At 35.7% G+C, this 16,710-nt stretch overlaps 1 protein-coding gene across 1 annotated transcript in view; it reads left to right on the forward strand.

Moving 5' to 3' along the window:
• Positions 1-16,710, forward strand: part of FBN2 (fibrillin 2) — a 147,609-nt gene that overhangs the window by 106,455 nt on the left and 24,444 nt on the right. Inside the window, exons 40-50 of the mRNA XM_063295264.1 lie at positions 296-421; positions 1,681-1,833; positions 3,257-3,325; positions 3,943-4,068; positions 5,068-5,193; positions 5,526-5,651; positions 8,762-8,878; positions 10,873-11,001; positions 12,146-12,265; positions 14,329-14,454; positions 16,328-16,480. Coding sequence (XP_063151334.1) covers positions 296-421; positions 1,681-1,833; positions 3,257-3,325; positions 3,943-4,068; positions 5,068-5,193; positions 5,526-5,651; positions 8,762-8,878; positions 10,873-11,001; positions 12,146-12,265; positions 14,329-14,454; positions 16,328-16,480 — 1,371 coding nt within the window. The remainder of the gene's footprint in view (positions 1-295; positions 422-1,680; positions 1,834-3,256; positions 3,326-3,942; positions 4,069-5,067; positions 5,194-5,525; positions 5,652-8,761; positions 8,879-10,872; positions 11,002-12,145; positions 12,266-14,328; positions 14,455-16,327; positions 16,481-16,710) is intronic.

Raw genomic sequence — 16,710 nt, forward strand, 5'->3', positions numbered from 1 at the left:
ACATTGTACTATTGATGCAGCTTGTGGACCATGTAGTTACTGTTGATTTTTAAATGATGAGTAAAATCTCAAACAGCGGATTAAAAGATCTATTTATTGTCACTTTGAGAAATTCATAATAGAATGTCTAACTTCTGAAGTCAGTTCAGTAGACCCAGAAGTAGCTCAGCTTCATTTGAATATCAGTAATTTTCATTTCTTTGATCTATTCTATGTTTAATTTTTGCACATTTGTTATTATTTGTCATTTTTTACTTATTGAAATTAATTTTGGTGCTTGATTTTTTTCCACCAGATATTGATGAGTGTGTTGCACATCCTGGTGTGTGTGGTCCTGGGACATGCTATAACACCTTAGGAAACTATACCTGTATTTGCCCCCCAGAATACATGCAGGTGAATGGAGGACACAACTGTATGGGTACGTTTTCACATTGACACAGTGCGATATTTACTTTCTAAAACTTCTAAACCTTAGGGCCAGTTTACACTGATAGTTGTTTCTATGCAGCTATCTTAATAGCATGCAGAGACTATAAGCAGGGTTTGCACCAAAGCAGCATTTATGTAGAAGCATCATATGTGGTGAGGTGTTTCACTGGAAAATCTTACTTAAGGTCAGCTAAGCTATTATTTTGTGCCTTCGAGTCAGCATTGATTCCTGGTGACTGTCTGGACAAGTCCCTGCAGTTTTCTTGGCAAGATTTCAGAAGTGGTTTGCCATTGCCTGCTTCCTAGGGCTCAGAGAGAGTGGCTAGCCCATTGTCACTGAATTTGTCTCTAAGGTGGGACTAGAGCTCATGGCCTCCCACTTTCTAGCCTGGTGTCTTAAGCACTACACCAAACTGGCTCACCAGCTAAACTTGGGTATATTTGTTAAAACAAATCTTGGCTGTTATTTCTATTGTTTGCTAAATATACCCTTGGAAACATACAATCTAATACTAAGTTAAATTTACTTGGAATTAAGCTCCAGTTTTTCAGTGGGATTTACTTTCAGGTAAATGTGTATATTATATATGAATGTATGTATATATTCATATTTATTATTAATTTGTATGCATACATACACACACATGCACATACAGATACCCCCACTACATATCTACTCTAGATATCCTATAGATAAATTAAACGAAACTAGAACACTTTCTACACGTTGTTTTGTCCAAATTACTTTTGAAGCAATGAGTATTGGAAGAAACATGTCTAAAGTAGAGATACATCCTGGGCTTTGTAACAGTGCATTTGTGATTCTTTCTTTATTCCTACTTCCTATTTTGTAATCATGCCATTTTTGGAGCTATGAGATATCAGATTGATTCAATATGAAAAAAAGTTACATGAATCTTAGCATCCTTGATCTTGTGATACAGTTTTTCTTTTGGAAATTCAAGACTTAAAAATTAACCTATACTTCTATCCTGGCTAAGTTTCCTACCTGTCCAGCTGTTCTCCTCATCTGCTTGAATAAACCATGGGAAATCTATCTGTCTGTCTGTCTGTCTGTCTATCAATCTATCATATCTTCTGCTCTGTTTCATGCAAAATTCAGCTTAGTTAGCTACAAAATCTCTTAGTATGGTATGTACAGAAAAAGTTTCTAATTCAGACCCAAACTTTTATTTCTGGAGTACTCTACAAGATATTTTTAAAAGTATGTGATTTTTGTATGTTTAGATATGAGAAAGAGCTTTTGTTATAGAAGCTACAATGGAACATCTTGTGATAATGAGCTACCCTTTAATATTACCAAGAGAATGTGCTGCTGCACTTACAATGTTGGGAAAGCCTGGAACAAGCTGTGTGAGCCATGCCCAGCTCCAGGAACAGGTAACATTTCATTTACGTTTTTCTGGAGCAATTTATATTTGAATGACATATTTGTGTCATGATTTAATTTATTTAATGAATAAGTGTGGGTATCATGGCAGCTTTAGAATAAGAAGATGTTAGCTTGGCAGCAAGGAAGAAAGTAACTTTTAACCCTTCTTTCCTTCCAGTATTGTGCTTTATTTCCTGTAGAATTAAATGTGTTAAAAATAAAAATTCTGATTCTTAGATAGCAATGAAAGAAAAGGAATTGAAATCAGAATGCCATCCTCCTTCAGTGGTTAATGCTTTCCTCTCCCATTGCTGCATTTTGATGGGAGAACTGAGTAATTCAAAAAAAGGCAGGAATTCACAATTACTATATCTTTCTGCAATCCTATCTTGCAGTGACTAATCAGTATTATAGCTAATATCTGGATTATATAATGGGTTTAATTGTGGCTGAAGAAAATATTCCTATATGGAAGATGGAACAGTGCAGTTTGTAATGCAGTATTTTCTTCAGAATTACTGGTTCTTATACTTCCTTGTTTCTTCTCTAATTCTGGTGTTTTTTTTTGCTAACCCAAGGAAGGAAAGTACTAGATTAATGATGTGAACGAACTATTTAAAAATAGTTTAAAATTACTGGAATATAATTGTACTACTTTTAGAAATAATGGTATACTTGTCTAACTCTTGCAATGGATTTTATTTATTTTCTATAGTATGCATGTTCTTTTCCAGTGTATTAAATGTGTTATTTAGTTAACTTGGGTAACACTATCTGTGTTAGTGTTTGTAGTATCTTTATTATAAACAATAAAGAATCATATTAAATGGCTTGAACAAAGAGAATGAATAAAAAAAATATTCTGTACAGATGTGCATTTGGCATATGATAAGACTAATATGGGAATCCTCTGCAGTGGTTTCATGAGATAACATATTGTTTAAAAATAATAATTAATTCTTTGAAAATTAGATGTATTTACAACTTAATAAAATACAATATACATATACAGCCAGAAGTGTCCCATCCTTGTTGACTTTATTCATGTATTGAACATCACAAATCTCAAAAATAAGGGTGATGTCTCTCTATCTCCAGATTATTCTGGAAGTGATCTGAGTTTCTCCTCATACCAAATAACTCAGACATTTTTTTCAAGTCAGTTGAAAACTTGGAAAAATGACAGCCAGACAATAGCAAGAATTGGAAAAGGCTTTCCATCTAGAAAAATCCTGAGGATTAGAAAAGGGGCTTTTATTTGAGATGGTTTCTACAACCTTCTGGAATTTTTACTCATGCTTAGGAGAATTTTAATGCAAGTGATAATAAAGTGATCAATTAAATAATTATAAGGATTGTAAAATAAAACTATAAAGTATTTTTAAAAGAATTGGAATAAATATAAATCCCCCCCTTTTTTTGTCACTTAAGTTGAATTCAAAACATTGTGTGGAAATATTCCTGGTTTCACCTTTGACATCCATACAGGAAAAGCGGTCGGTAAGTGTGAAAGCTATTGTGTTATTTAAACTACATAAGCTAAGAATGTAAGACTGTGATAAGCAAACCTCTTTTATTTTTAATTACCTTCCAAAAATAAAGTCATTAATAAAATTCTGACCTCTCTTCTATACTGTTTTAGATATTACAGTGTTTTCTCAACACCCTCTGCCTAAATTATATTTTAATTATACACTGAAGCATGTTCAGATATTTACATATGTAGATATGCACAAGCGTCTGTCAGATTAGTATCTTTCATTAAAGTGAGTCACTTATTTGCAATAAATTACATCTATATAAACATCTCCATATGTATGTAAACTATTATTATAAGGGAAAAGCCTATTCTGATTCCCTACTCTTGTAGTGTAGCTTTTTATGGATTTATTTTCTCTTGGAAAAATTCCTAAATGTGCTAAAAGTATATTAATTAAATTGAAATAATGTATGTTACCATTTTAACTGCCATGCAATATTTTATATGTCTGTATTTCAGCTCATTTATGTAAAATTTTAGTACTATTTTAGTTTGCTTCCTAGAAGAAACTTGAGACAGCACATGGACTGTTGGCATATTAACCCATGCATTTGACTAATGAATATTCATTTTTCAGATATTGATGAATGTAAAGAGATTCCAGGTATTTGTGCAAATGGTGTTTGCATTAACCAAATTGGAAGTTTTCGTTGCGAATGCCCTACAGGATTTAGCTACAATGATCTGCTCTTGGTCTGTGAAGGTGATGTACTTTCTTGTATATCCTGACCATAACAGGAACTGTATGTGTTTCAAACTGGTGCAAATAACTGGGTATATGCATTGACAAGACTATGCAGATTTTACACAATTGCACTACCAAATTACCATTACCCCACAATAATCTACTGTAAATGAGTGGGCCAGAAAAGAAAAAAATGCACAAGATGAAATACTTGTGGCATGTTGGTATATATTCTCCCTTAGATTGGAACTTTGTGAATGTTCCCTTAAAAGAGAGCCTAATTGTTAGAATATATAAGAATTGTAATGTCTGTTGAAAAGAGAAAAGGATGTTTGTCTTTGAAAAATAGATTTCATTGCATTTCATTGGATTTCTGGCTTGGTTTTTGCAATATTAGTCTTCAGCTTGTCTATTAACTTTTAAACATTATTATCAGTTATTCTTCTTTTCCTAATATAAGCCAGTCTGTGTATTACCTTATTTTGCAAGGTAATGTTTATTTTGCTAATCTGATTTCCTGCTTAGGAGAAAAAAGGAGGTAATAACCCTCTTGTAAGCATCAGTGTTCCTTAGGAAGTGTTATGCTCATGTTCCTGTTATTTGCTATGCTAGAAGCAAAATGAAAGGTTTATTCAATAATTTTTAATAGTCCTGATAATTTTTCTATTACATTAAGTTATCATTTTAATATATATTTGCAAAGATGCGTATTTAACTCCTGACAATGTTGTAATATTTTAATTAAAAAACAAATTAAATTACTATTTATGTCTTAAATAACATACCAGGTACTGTAAAATGCTAGGCAGATATATTGATCATAAATGCATTTAGATTTTAGATTTCAGCTGGAATGTAGAATTCATGTTTAAATTGTTTGATTAAAATTAATGGAATATAAAAGTGCTTTACCTGATTCATACTGACTGTTCCTTGCTCAGTATAGAAAATGCCTGAATGTTTCATAGTGATAAAACACATATATTGACTCTTAAGCATGGATTTGTGATGTTACAGATATTGATGAATGTAGCAATGGCGATAATCTCTGTCAACGAAATGCAGATTGTATCAACAGCCCTGGTAGTTACCGCTGTGAATGTGCTACAGGTTTCAAACTTTCACCCAATGGTGCCTGCATTGGTAAGGAGTCACTTGTGGTCAGCATTTTGCTTAATTTTCATTTTAGCTACAAATTTTCCAGTTTTCTATACTGAATGTATGCTTCATTTCACATTTTTTTAAATACCTAAGCAGCAAAATGTAGTAGGGAAAGCACCCTTGTAATTTTCTTCAGTATAGCTAATATATTGATTTTAACATGCAAAGAGAAGAAAGCTTTTCCAAAGGCTGCTGATTCAGAAAATAGAATAGCTCTAATAATCATCAGATTCTAAAAGCGGAATTACAAGTAATAGATAAACTATAACGCCATAGATAAATATGTACATCATGTGTTTTATATTTTGTTTTAGATCGCAATGAATGCCAGGAAATTCCGAATGTATGTAGTCATGGCACATGTGTGGATAAAGAGGGGAGCTACTACTGCATCTGTCAAAATGGTTTCAAGGCATCCCACGATCAAACTATGTGCATGGGTATATGAATAAATATATAAAATCCTTAAATTAAAAATCTAGAATATTGCTAAACTGAAGATTGGATGGCAACAGCATAGATCTCAGAGAACTATAAGTTCCATATGCACAGATAAAATGTTATAATTAAAAACTGTCTTATGTCAAACTTTCTAACCTGTTACTTACCAGGAGTGTTGAGACTACAACTCTCAGAATTCCTTGACAGACAAATATTGGTTAAGACTGTATTATATGAATCAAGTCAAATCAAATCATATAACACTATTGGAACTGAACATCAATTGGCAGGTGAAGATTAGTATATTGATAATACCCAGTTACACATCTCCATTCTGGCCAGTTGTAAATCCAGTTGAAGTTCTGTCTTGGTTCCAGGAGGATTTAAGAGTCTCAATGAGGAGGAACAGGCTTAGCCTCAATTCCCACAAGATCTGTGGCTGTGGATTCAGAAACCAACAGATTCTAATACCATTTCTTCTTTGGTCGCGGATGATGTTGTGTTCCCTCATGTGGAGCAACTTGGCAGTATTCTTGGACTCACAGTTCCTGCTGGAAGAGCAGGTGGAGACCTTAGCCATAGTGACCTTTACACAGCCTGATATTGTACACCAACTGCAACTATTCCTGCACCAAGAGATTTTGAGAAAGGTCACTTACATCAAGACTATTGCATGGTCTTTCCTTGAAGAACATTCAGAAGCTATCCTAATTTAGAGTGCAGCAGTTGAGTAGTCATTGGTGTGTCATGGTTGGCCCTTGTGACACCACTAGTTAGGGAGCTGCAATGGTTGCCAGTTTGGTTTGAAGGGCAATTCAAGTGCTAATCTTTTCCTTTAAAGCCCTTTAAATTATATGGCAAAAATTGTTTATTTATTTATTTTATTGACTGGATTTTTAGGTAGTCCTTGGTTAATGATGGTAATTGGGACTGGGAACTTCGTCATTAAGTGATGCAGTCATAAAGTGTTATGTCACATGTCCACACTGACTTAAGACCATTCCAGCAGTTCGAATTGCAGTTGTTAGGCAAATCCTCTGCGATCATTAGGTGTGATGTCATGTGATTGCTATTTACAACCTCCTGCTGGCTTCCCCATTGACTTTGCTTGTCAGAAGCTGACGGTGAAGGTTGCAAATAGAGATCATATGACCCCAGAATGCCACAACAGTCATAACTGTAAGCTGGTTGCCAAGCACCCAAATTGTGATTGTGCAACTGTGGGGACACTGTGATGGCCCCAGTTCCAAGGACCGGCTGCAAGTCTCCTCGTTCAGCGCTGTCATAATTTCAAATGGCCGTTGAATGAATGATTGTTAACTGAGAACTATAAAGCTGCCCAATTCAAACAATGTGGCTTTCAGCAGTGTACAGCAGAATAACAACCAATAAACCAAAAGAACCAAATAACTTAAAATATACACGTTATATAAGTATAACATACAAAATATAAAAACAGACCAAACACAGTAATAAAAACAACCAAAAGAGGACTCTACTCAACTAGACCCAAACATTTGAGGAAAAGTCATGTCTTAACAGCTTTCCTAAAGGTAAGCAGAGTTGGAGTGTGGTCATATATTGGGGGAGGGGGGATTGTTCCAGAGCACAGGGCCAGCCATTGTTCTAGATCCCATAACATGGTAAAGCTTAAAAGAGGGAAACCAGAGCCTGCCCTCCCTATGGAAGAGTGTGGATCAGATAGATATTCTTGGGAGAAGGCAGTCCTGCAAGTAACTCAGTTCTATGCCATGTGGGGCTTTAAAGGTAATAATACTGCAGCTCATGGAGTAGTAGTGTTACATGGGTATAATGAGCTACACCAATAACAAACTGTGCCACCGCATTCTGAACCAACTGAAAGTTTCAGATGGTCTTCAAGGGCAGCTCCATATACAGCATGTTGCAGTAATCCAATCAAGAAGTAACTAAAGCATGAGTAGGGCATCCCGGTCTAGGAATGGATGCAGCTGGCACACAAAATGCAGTTGTGGAAAGGGCCCACTGGCCACAATTACCACCTGCTCCCTGAGAAATTCCAGATTGCACACCAAGTCTGAATGGGACAGTACCACTCCATTCAGAACCAAAGATGGAAACTCTCCAACTCCCAGATCCAGGGGATCCAAAACACTCAGTCTTGGAGGGCTTGAGTATGTGTTACTACATTAAGAGCACGTGTTACTACTCTAAGAAGCCAAATGTAGATGGTTCTACAGCCAGAAATCCAAAAATTGGAAACCTTCCAAATGTATTCTGTCCATATTATCTTGGCTTCCCATTGATAGACCACATAATAAATGACACCATCTGTCAGCAGTGTTGCGACCTGTCAGCAATAGCTGATGAAATCCAAAAACGGTAGCTGAGATGGTTACTAAGTTACTCTGGAGAACATGACTCCACAGATGGAAAGTTCAGTCCAGGGCCCCAAGGAAAACCTGCATAAGGTAAAGTGTAATTAATACAGCCCATTGTAGACTGGATTTGAATCAAACTAAAACCACAATGATGAACAAAGCATTTTAGCAAGGCATTGTATCAAATGCCCATAGCCCTACTGACTCACGGCACTAGGGAGATCAAGTTCAAATTTAAAGCCTTAATGGCTCAGGACTTGGATATCTGCAGAACCATCTTTTCTCAGTGGAATCTGCTTGTCTAATAAGGGTGAGCAGAGGAGTCTTGCTGTGGGTCCTAATTCCTAGCAAATGTCACCATCAGGGACTTTGAGCTTGATCCTTTTCCATGACTCTTCCTCTCTGGAACAGCATACTCATGGAAATAAGGATGGCTTCCCTGATATTTCAGAAGACTATTGAAATGTGGCTGTTCTAGAGGACCTTTGGGGACAGTTTTTTCAGTTGTCCCTGAGATGTATGATACTTGTTCTATTGAGTACAGTTTTATGACAGATGGTGATGATGATGACTATTGCTATAGTTTTGTTGTTCATTTATTGGTTTTTAATCCCAAAACTGTAATGAGAAGTGTAAGCACCCAGAATAATTTTCTGACAGCCATATAAGCCTTAGTAAAATGAACAAGCAAATACAAAATTAAATTTTATTATGAATAATTGTTTGGTATTAATGTTTTCTATCTGTAGATGTTGATGAATGTGAAAGATACCCTTGTGGAAATGGAACTTGTAAAAACACAGTTGGATCATATAACTGTCTGTGCTATCCCGGATTTGAGCTAACTCATAATAATGACTGTATGGGTAAGAGAATGAATAAATAGTGCATATTATAATTTAGAAAGAGTGATGATACGGTACATTCCAACAAAAACATGGAAATGGTGTAATATTTATTTCAGTCCTATAATCAGAAAAAAGTATGATAATCTTTCAATTTCACTTTATTCAGTCTTTATGATTATACTTTTAACTAGTCAGAATAAGCATAAATTATTTTTTGTTGTTATTTCACATTTATTTCTTTGTTGTTGTTTTATGTGGCCTTTTCTTGTATTTCTGTTCTACCAATTTGGGTCAAACACCAGCCCTTTATAAGAATGGTAGATAATATGAGGACATTCTACCAAACTTTCTTGCTAGAAAGATCCCTAATTGGCTCATATGTGAAGTAACAAATATTCTGTTCCTTTCTAAAAATATGTTTTCTGGGTTTGGAGATTTACTTCTAACCAATTACAAATAATCCTCCTACTTTTTTTTTTTTTTTTGGGCAAGTCACTCAAGAATGTGGTGGCTACTGTAAAGAAGTCGCAGTCTGGATTTAGGCAGATTTCGGGATAAAATTGGCCCTAGTTGCCCTGATAGATTTCCTTTTGTTGAAGAGAAGTAGAAGGAGTGTTGTGCTGATCCTGCTTGAACTTTTAGCAGCTTTTGATACCCTCACTAACCACAGAATCTTCTGAATCGTTTCTGCAGGTGGAGATTGTGATGTTTTACGGTAGATCCGTCAGTGTAATGGTTTCAGAGAGTAGAATTACATGGTTGCACTTCTACTCTCTGGCATCTATATTGTAGAATTCCACATAGTACTATCTCTACTGTTGAGTGGAAGTATTATCCTCTGATTCATAAATCAACCCAAACTGTATTGGTTGTCCCCATTGCCAATCTGTGTCCTGTCTCTGTTGCATCTATTTAATATCGCTGCCAAAGTGAGGTGTCTTGATTTGTGAATGTGCCAGCCAACTAGGCAAGGTGATTGGTTTTATCCTCTGATTTGCTGCCATACCCCTCCAGCATATTAATTCTGTAAGCCGCCCGGAGTCACCGTGTGTGAGTTGGGGGGCCTTATAAATCTGTCTAATAAATAAAATAATAAATAAAATATTCCCAGCCAGCAGTTAAAGTATCAACCAGAGTATAATAGTGCTATCTATTTCCCCAACCGATACCTCCCCTGAAAGTGGAAGATTTTCTTTCCTCCACCAAACTGAAATGCTCTGCTCATTTTCCACTATCCAGTAGGTGAATGGGAATGGACTGTTTCAGCTCAATTTAACTCTTCCTGCTCCTAGCATTTTCCTGAACTAGATAACATACTGGAAGCTGATACCAGCTATTAGGGCTGTGTGCAAAGACTAGAAGGAATATTTTGCTTCAATCAAAGAGTTACTCAAAGCAGCCTCCCTTTGACTTTCTGCCACAAAGTGCTGCAGTCATTCTGGCTTCTGTATATGTACAAAAGATGGAGATCAGAATGTATATACAAATATTTCTGGTCCTCCTGAAATACGTTTCTTTTGTGTATGAAACATTAAAAGATAAAGAACTGTCTAGTAATATATTTTGTCATGAGTAAGGATGGCGAGCAGGGGGCTCCCATCCAGACTGTCAAGCGCATGCGTAGCACTGATGAATTGTTCAGCCATTCAAAGAGACACAGATCGGGACCGCCTTAACCCTTGGGGGTTATATGTCTGGGTTTTCCCACGCTTCTTCAGTTTGTTAGGATTCCTGTTAAGTACTAGCAATAAATATTAGAGACCAGTTCCTTGTCTCAGTGTATTTCCTGGTTGTTAGGACATATTTTCTTTAAATAATCCATATCTCTTAAAGTGCTAGAGAGATTATTTTTCGCGTACAAAGTCCTCTTTCCTTACCAGGCTATGTTTTGTTGTTTCCATGACACTATCCATTAGATATGTTTATACCTTAATATGTTAACTCTGTCTACATATGCATTCCATTGTACTGAACTCATGAGAAATACCTAACTTTTTCTTGCTTATTTATAGATATTGATGAGTGCAGTTCCTTCTTTGGGCAGTTGTGCAGAAATGGAAGATGCTTTAATGAAATTGGCTCTTTCAAATGTTTATGTAATGAAGGTTATGAACTAACTCCAGATGGCAAAAACTGTATTGGTATGTATAAAAGCAATTATCATGTGTGAATGTACCCTATGCTATAATGCAATACACACTTAATAAGCTGCACTGGACACTGGGGGATGTATACATTGCATACATTTTATGATATTCTGATGGGTTTTTAGGCACCACACATAGAATTGTGTATTTAATTAATTTCTTTCTTTACATTTTTGGCCACCCAACTCCAGTGGAGTTATGTACAGTATGTGCTTACTTACAAATAAGCTGAAATCAAATTAATGTATTTTTAAAATGATTTATTATAGATTATAATCATGAAGAGTATGAATTCTGAGCATAAAGTACTAGAATGAGATGTTATATTAATGAAAGAAATGGCAAAGGTTCAATTATCTCATTTCTTAAAAACTAAAGTTAAGGAAACTCAATAAAGGGACTTCAAGAGTGCTATCAGCGGATAGGTATACCTGCAACTGAAGGGCAATCAAGAACTCAAGAAGTGAGACAAAACCAGTTCTCTGTTTCTCTCTCTCTTCCTGACTACCTTCCTTTCCATGAAAATTCTGGTTTTGCCCTTAGCTATTTTGGTCGCAGATTTGAAGTAGCTATCTTGATTTCTGTAGGATACATTGACCATTAGATTTCCATGCAAGAGATCTGATGATGCTCTATCTGCAGGGGCTGATTTCGGAAACATTAGACTTATTTATTTATATTTCAAATTTAGTCACCGCCCATCTCACTCAAAGAGTGACTCAAAGAGCGATAATCCTTTCACCTGCAGATTTAACAGTTCTTCCAGCCATGGCCCTTTCTTCAAGATAACGGTTCTATAAAAATGAACATACCATAAGAGAATCCAGCAGATTAGCAATAGAAATGAGGGAAGTGCAATGAATTCAAGTTTTGTACAATATTTGCATATTGTGCCTATGTATATTGGTATGGTGCAGCAGTGAAAATATTGAACTATGACCAGAAATTAAAATCCATCCTCAGCTGTGAGAGCTACTGGGTGATTATAGGCCAGTCTCTCAGCAATATCTACTTCTACTTAATTGTTAATGAGTAAATAATGAACCTTGTTTTCCAAGATGAAAGACAGCATATAAATTTAAGAAATAAATTCAGCCCAGAATCCTTAAATTTCCTCTTTTTTCTCCATTCTGTTGAGATATTAATGAGTGTGTGGTGCTTCCTGGCTCATGCTTTCCTGGTACATGTCAAAATTTGGAAGGATCATTCAGATGTATCTGCCCACCAGGATATGAAGTAAAAAGTGAAAGCTGCATTGGTAAGGCTGCCGTTTCTTTTTGGATGTGGTTTACGTGGTAACAATATTATAAAACTGTTTACAGAAATAAAATTTAAGTATGTGCTACACACACACACACAGAAACACACGTACCAGAAACATACAAAGCCTTGGTGTTTAAGTAACACAAAATTTAATACAAACTAGAAAGAACTTATGTTTTGTGATTTAGAGAATGCATGTTGTTCCATTTCTATCTAAGCAATACTAATGGTTTTGAGTGAGATGAATTTAAACCAGGATTTTGTTGAAAAAGAGTGTCAAAATATGGCATTTTTACATTAGAGTGAGTAATACTATTGAACTATTCATTATTTAATCATTTACCATCCTTCTCTTTTTAAGTTATATAGGATCATAATATGTGAGATTCACATATTCTTTATTAGCAACTTGATTTTAATTTGATCACTGATATTTTCGTTGACTCATTGCATATCCTATTCAATTATATTTATTTGTATTTATTTTAAAGTCTTATTTGCTATCATTCAACAGGATGACTGTTGAAACAATTTCACTGTTCCAATGTTTTCCTGAATATGTGAAAGTTTTGAAAGTAGGTAGTGTGATGTATTGCATTCTCAAACCATGATTTCTGGTGTAACTCTTGAATATATGGAACCTCATCACACAGGTAGCCAAAGATGGAATGCCTTAGGTTTTGATGGAAGCATCAGTGGCTGGGGAAGGAGATTTAGTACTTTCTTTTTCCCCCCTAGGGAAACAGTCATAATTTTTCTACAATCTTGGTATAGCAGGGTATTCACTGCCTTCATTGTTGCAGATAAACCTTATTTGTCAAGGATTTATTTCAACACTAGGAAATAATTTAGCGGAACATAAACATGACATAGAAAATTATTATTAGATATTTTAGATTTTTATCCCACCATTTTTATGGATACAATAATAGATGCTTGCAAAGAAAAATAAATATTATGTTTTACAAAATTGTATTATGAAACAGATTTGAGAAATCATTTTAAGCCAAAATATTGAAAAAGAAGATTAAGAAAACTTCTATATGTTTTGCTATATAAAAATGAAAGAAAGAGAATGAGAAATGCTAATTAAAGCCTTTCTCATGAGACTAGAAACTGGCAAGCAGGGCAGACCCAGGTACTTCTGCTTTGAAGTAAGTCCTGTGAAAATCAATAGAACTATTCTAAGAAGCAATAAAGTTATTCACACTTTAAAAAATGTACATTTCATTTTTATGTTTTATGTGAAATGACTAATGATCAATAAATTAAAGTTAATTCATAAAATTTTTCATATTACATAATTTGCAAAACGAGTTGTCTAATAAACTATGTGAATAGTTTGTGCAATTTACAATGTGCTGTTAAAATGGAGATCTATAGACTATGCGATCATACATTTTAAAAAGTAGTTGCTTGAGGATAACAGGAGAGGTTTAATAACGTCCAGTCCGTGTTTTTAAGCTTCCCAAATGTTTCTGAATGGCCACTGTGTGACACTATTGCACTAGACAGACAGTTGATCATGAACTGCAGAACTCTTCCTGTACTGTTACGTATAGAAAGTTAATTCTGTGAAAAACTGGCTGGCAAGTTAGGAACTGTGAGTTTAGTTATTGTTCCCATGCTGACCAGGTCTTCTGGAAGTTGTAGTCAGCAACCCTTGGACCATCACAAGTTTCCCATTCAGTCTAAACTCACATTAGTTACAGGTGGCCTGTTTCTTGATGATGACTTCTTGGAAATTCAGAAGGCTGTAACTATTTTATAAACCTATGTATTATTTTCTATGAACAATTTTTCCTCCTAAACACTGGATCTGGATTTTTAAAGAATCAACATGAATGCTAATATTTTCTATATTCAGCAAAAGCTCTTTGCTAATTATCTATGAAAACAGTATCTAAAACAAACAAAATAAAAACAAAAATGTTTTTATCTAAGATATGTATTGTTTTTGAACTGCTTTTCATATATGTATTGCAGCATTTTCCATCCACTCTCTGGCACAAAGGATTGCATTTTGGAGAATATTTAATGTTTTAATTACATTTTCAGATATTGATGAATGTAATGAGGATCCTAACATCTGCCTGTTCGGATCCTGCACTAATACTCCAGGAGGATTCCAGTGCATCTGCCCCCCAGGTTTTGTGATATCCGACAATGGTAGAAGATGTTTTGGTAAGTATAATGGTTGTGACAGGCAATAATAATAAACCCAAATATTATGAATGATTAACAATAATTTGGCTAATATGGAGTCCCTGTCATGAGTAAGGATGGCGAGCAGGGGGCTCCCATCCAGACTGTCAAGCGCATGCGTAGCACTGATGAATTGTTCAGTCATTCAAAGAGACACAGATCGGGACCGCCTTAACCCTTGGGGGTTATATGTCTGGGTTTTTCCCACGCTTCTTCAGTTTGTTAGGATTCCTGTTATGTACTAGCAATAAATATTAGAGACCAGTTCAATGTCTCAGTGTGTTTCCTGGTTGTTAGGACAGTCCCAATTCTTATTGAATAAAACCATTTCTATCTCCCCTTTCCATTTAAAACTTCATCAGAATAGTTAACAGGACCGTTAAAATAATAACAAATTAATTATATAGATGTGTTCACATAGATGTGAAGAGTAAATTTAACAAATTCAGCTATATATGCCTTTTAAAAAATTAAGCAAATCAACACCTAAAAGAAATCTCAGCAAGCTGCATGATGTAGGGTTGGATATAGAATTAGTCATTGTGGAGTCCTTGGTGCTCTCTGAGCCTAGTTGTTTTCTTGCAGACGTTTCATTGCCAGACTAGGCAACATCTTCAGTGCGAAGAGGGAGTGGGCCTTGCTCTCTGTTTATACCGTGGTTTGTCCTGCCTGTGTTGGTTGGGGTGTTGTTCTCTCCTTGGGAGTTCCTTGATTGGGCTGTTGTTTGCTGCTTGGTTGATCACCTGAGTTCATAGTTCCTTGATTAGGGTGTATTGTGCTGTGTGATTGTTCATCTGGTGTTAATCCTAGTGTTGATTTTTGCATAACTGGGTGTTGATTGGTGGTGAGGTGTTCTGGTCTTTTGGCTTTTCTATTGTCTCTTTTGAATGGTATGTAAATGTTGTTTACCTCTATGTGTCTGTTGATGGCTGCTTTTTTCTGAGTGCCAAGCTTCCAGGAATTCTCTGGCATTTTTGGATTTGGCTTGCTTTAGGTTGCTCACAGTTTCCCAGTTGAAAGTATGGTTGAGTCTGTCCATGTGTTGTGAGATTAAGTTTTCATCATGTCTTCTGACTGCCAGTTGCTGTTCATGGATGCACTCTGCTAGTCTTCTGCCTGTCTGTCCTACATAGTGGCTGTTATAGTCCTTACATTGTATGTTGTAGATAACTCCTGTTTTTTTCTTCTTAGGCTACTGGGTCTTTTGGGTTACTTAGGATGTTTTGAAGAGTTTTAGTTGGTTTATGTGCTACAGTGATGCCGTGTGGTTGTAACAGTCTGTTGATAGTTTCTGAGGTGTTTCTGATGTATGGCAGTGTTATCCTTTTCATAGCTTCTGTTCGTTGGGTTGTAGTGGGTTGGGTAGTTAGGCACTTCTTTGATAAAGTTGAGTGGGTATCCATTTTGCTGGAAGATGCTGTACAGATGATCTGTTTCCTTTTTCTGGTGTTCGGGGTTGCTGCAGTGCATAAGCGCTCGTCTGAATAATGTTCTTACACAGCTCCTCTTGTGGGAGGTTGGTTTGTTGCTTAGGTAATGGAGCACGGCAATGGAGGTAGTAGTCTGGCAATGAAACATCTGCAAGAAAACAAGGCTCAGAGATCACCAAGGACTCCACAGTTCAACCCCGAGCTACAAATATTCGCTTAAATTAGTCATTGACAATAAATAGGCCTAAAGTGATCTAAGTCTATACTAAGTCTTGATCAAAAGCATGACAATGTATGGTGAATTACTATTTCTTACTGATGATAGAAGTCTAAATAGGAATATTTCCAAGTGAGAAGCCTGGATTAATTCATTCCTAATATGTGATTAATTGCAGTGGTATGACCTTTGCTTTCTCTCTTAGATACTCGACAGAGCTTCTGTTTCACTAAATTTGAGAATGGAAAGTGCTCTGTGCCAAAAGCATTTAATACCACCAAGGCAAAATGTTGTTGCAGCAAGATGCCAGGAGAAGGTTGGGGTGATCCATGTGAACTGTGTCCTAAAGAAGAAGAAGGTAATGAAACATTGTAAAGCTTTTCAAGAAAAGCAGAAAATGAAAACATGAAACCAGTATATAGTGTCTCCATTTATAAAACCACATCCTAAATTAAAATATTGGATCTCACTCATCAAGTCATCATATGAAATTGGAAGTACAAAAACATTGAGTTGGAACTTACTGTAGCAAAACTTCCTTCATTTGTTTTTATTTTCGGCTTATACTAAATGCTGAATGGTATTACA

Source organism: Candoia aspera, chromosome 2, assembly GCF_035149785.1.
Source record: "Candoia aspera isolate rCanAsp1 chromosome 2, rCanAsp1.hap2, whole genome shotgun sequence".
In the NCBI taxonomy this organism is placed as follows: Eukaryota; Metazoa; Chordata; class Lepidosauria; order Squamata; family Boidae; genus Candoia; species Candoia aspera.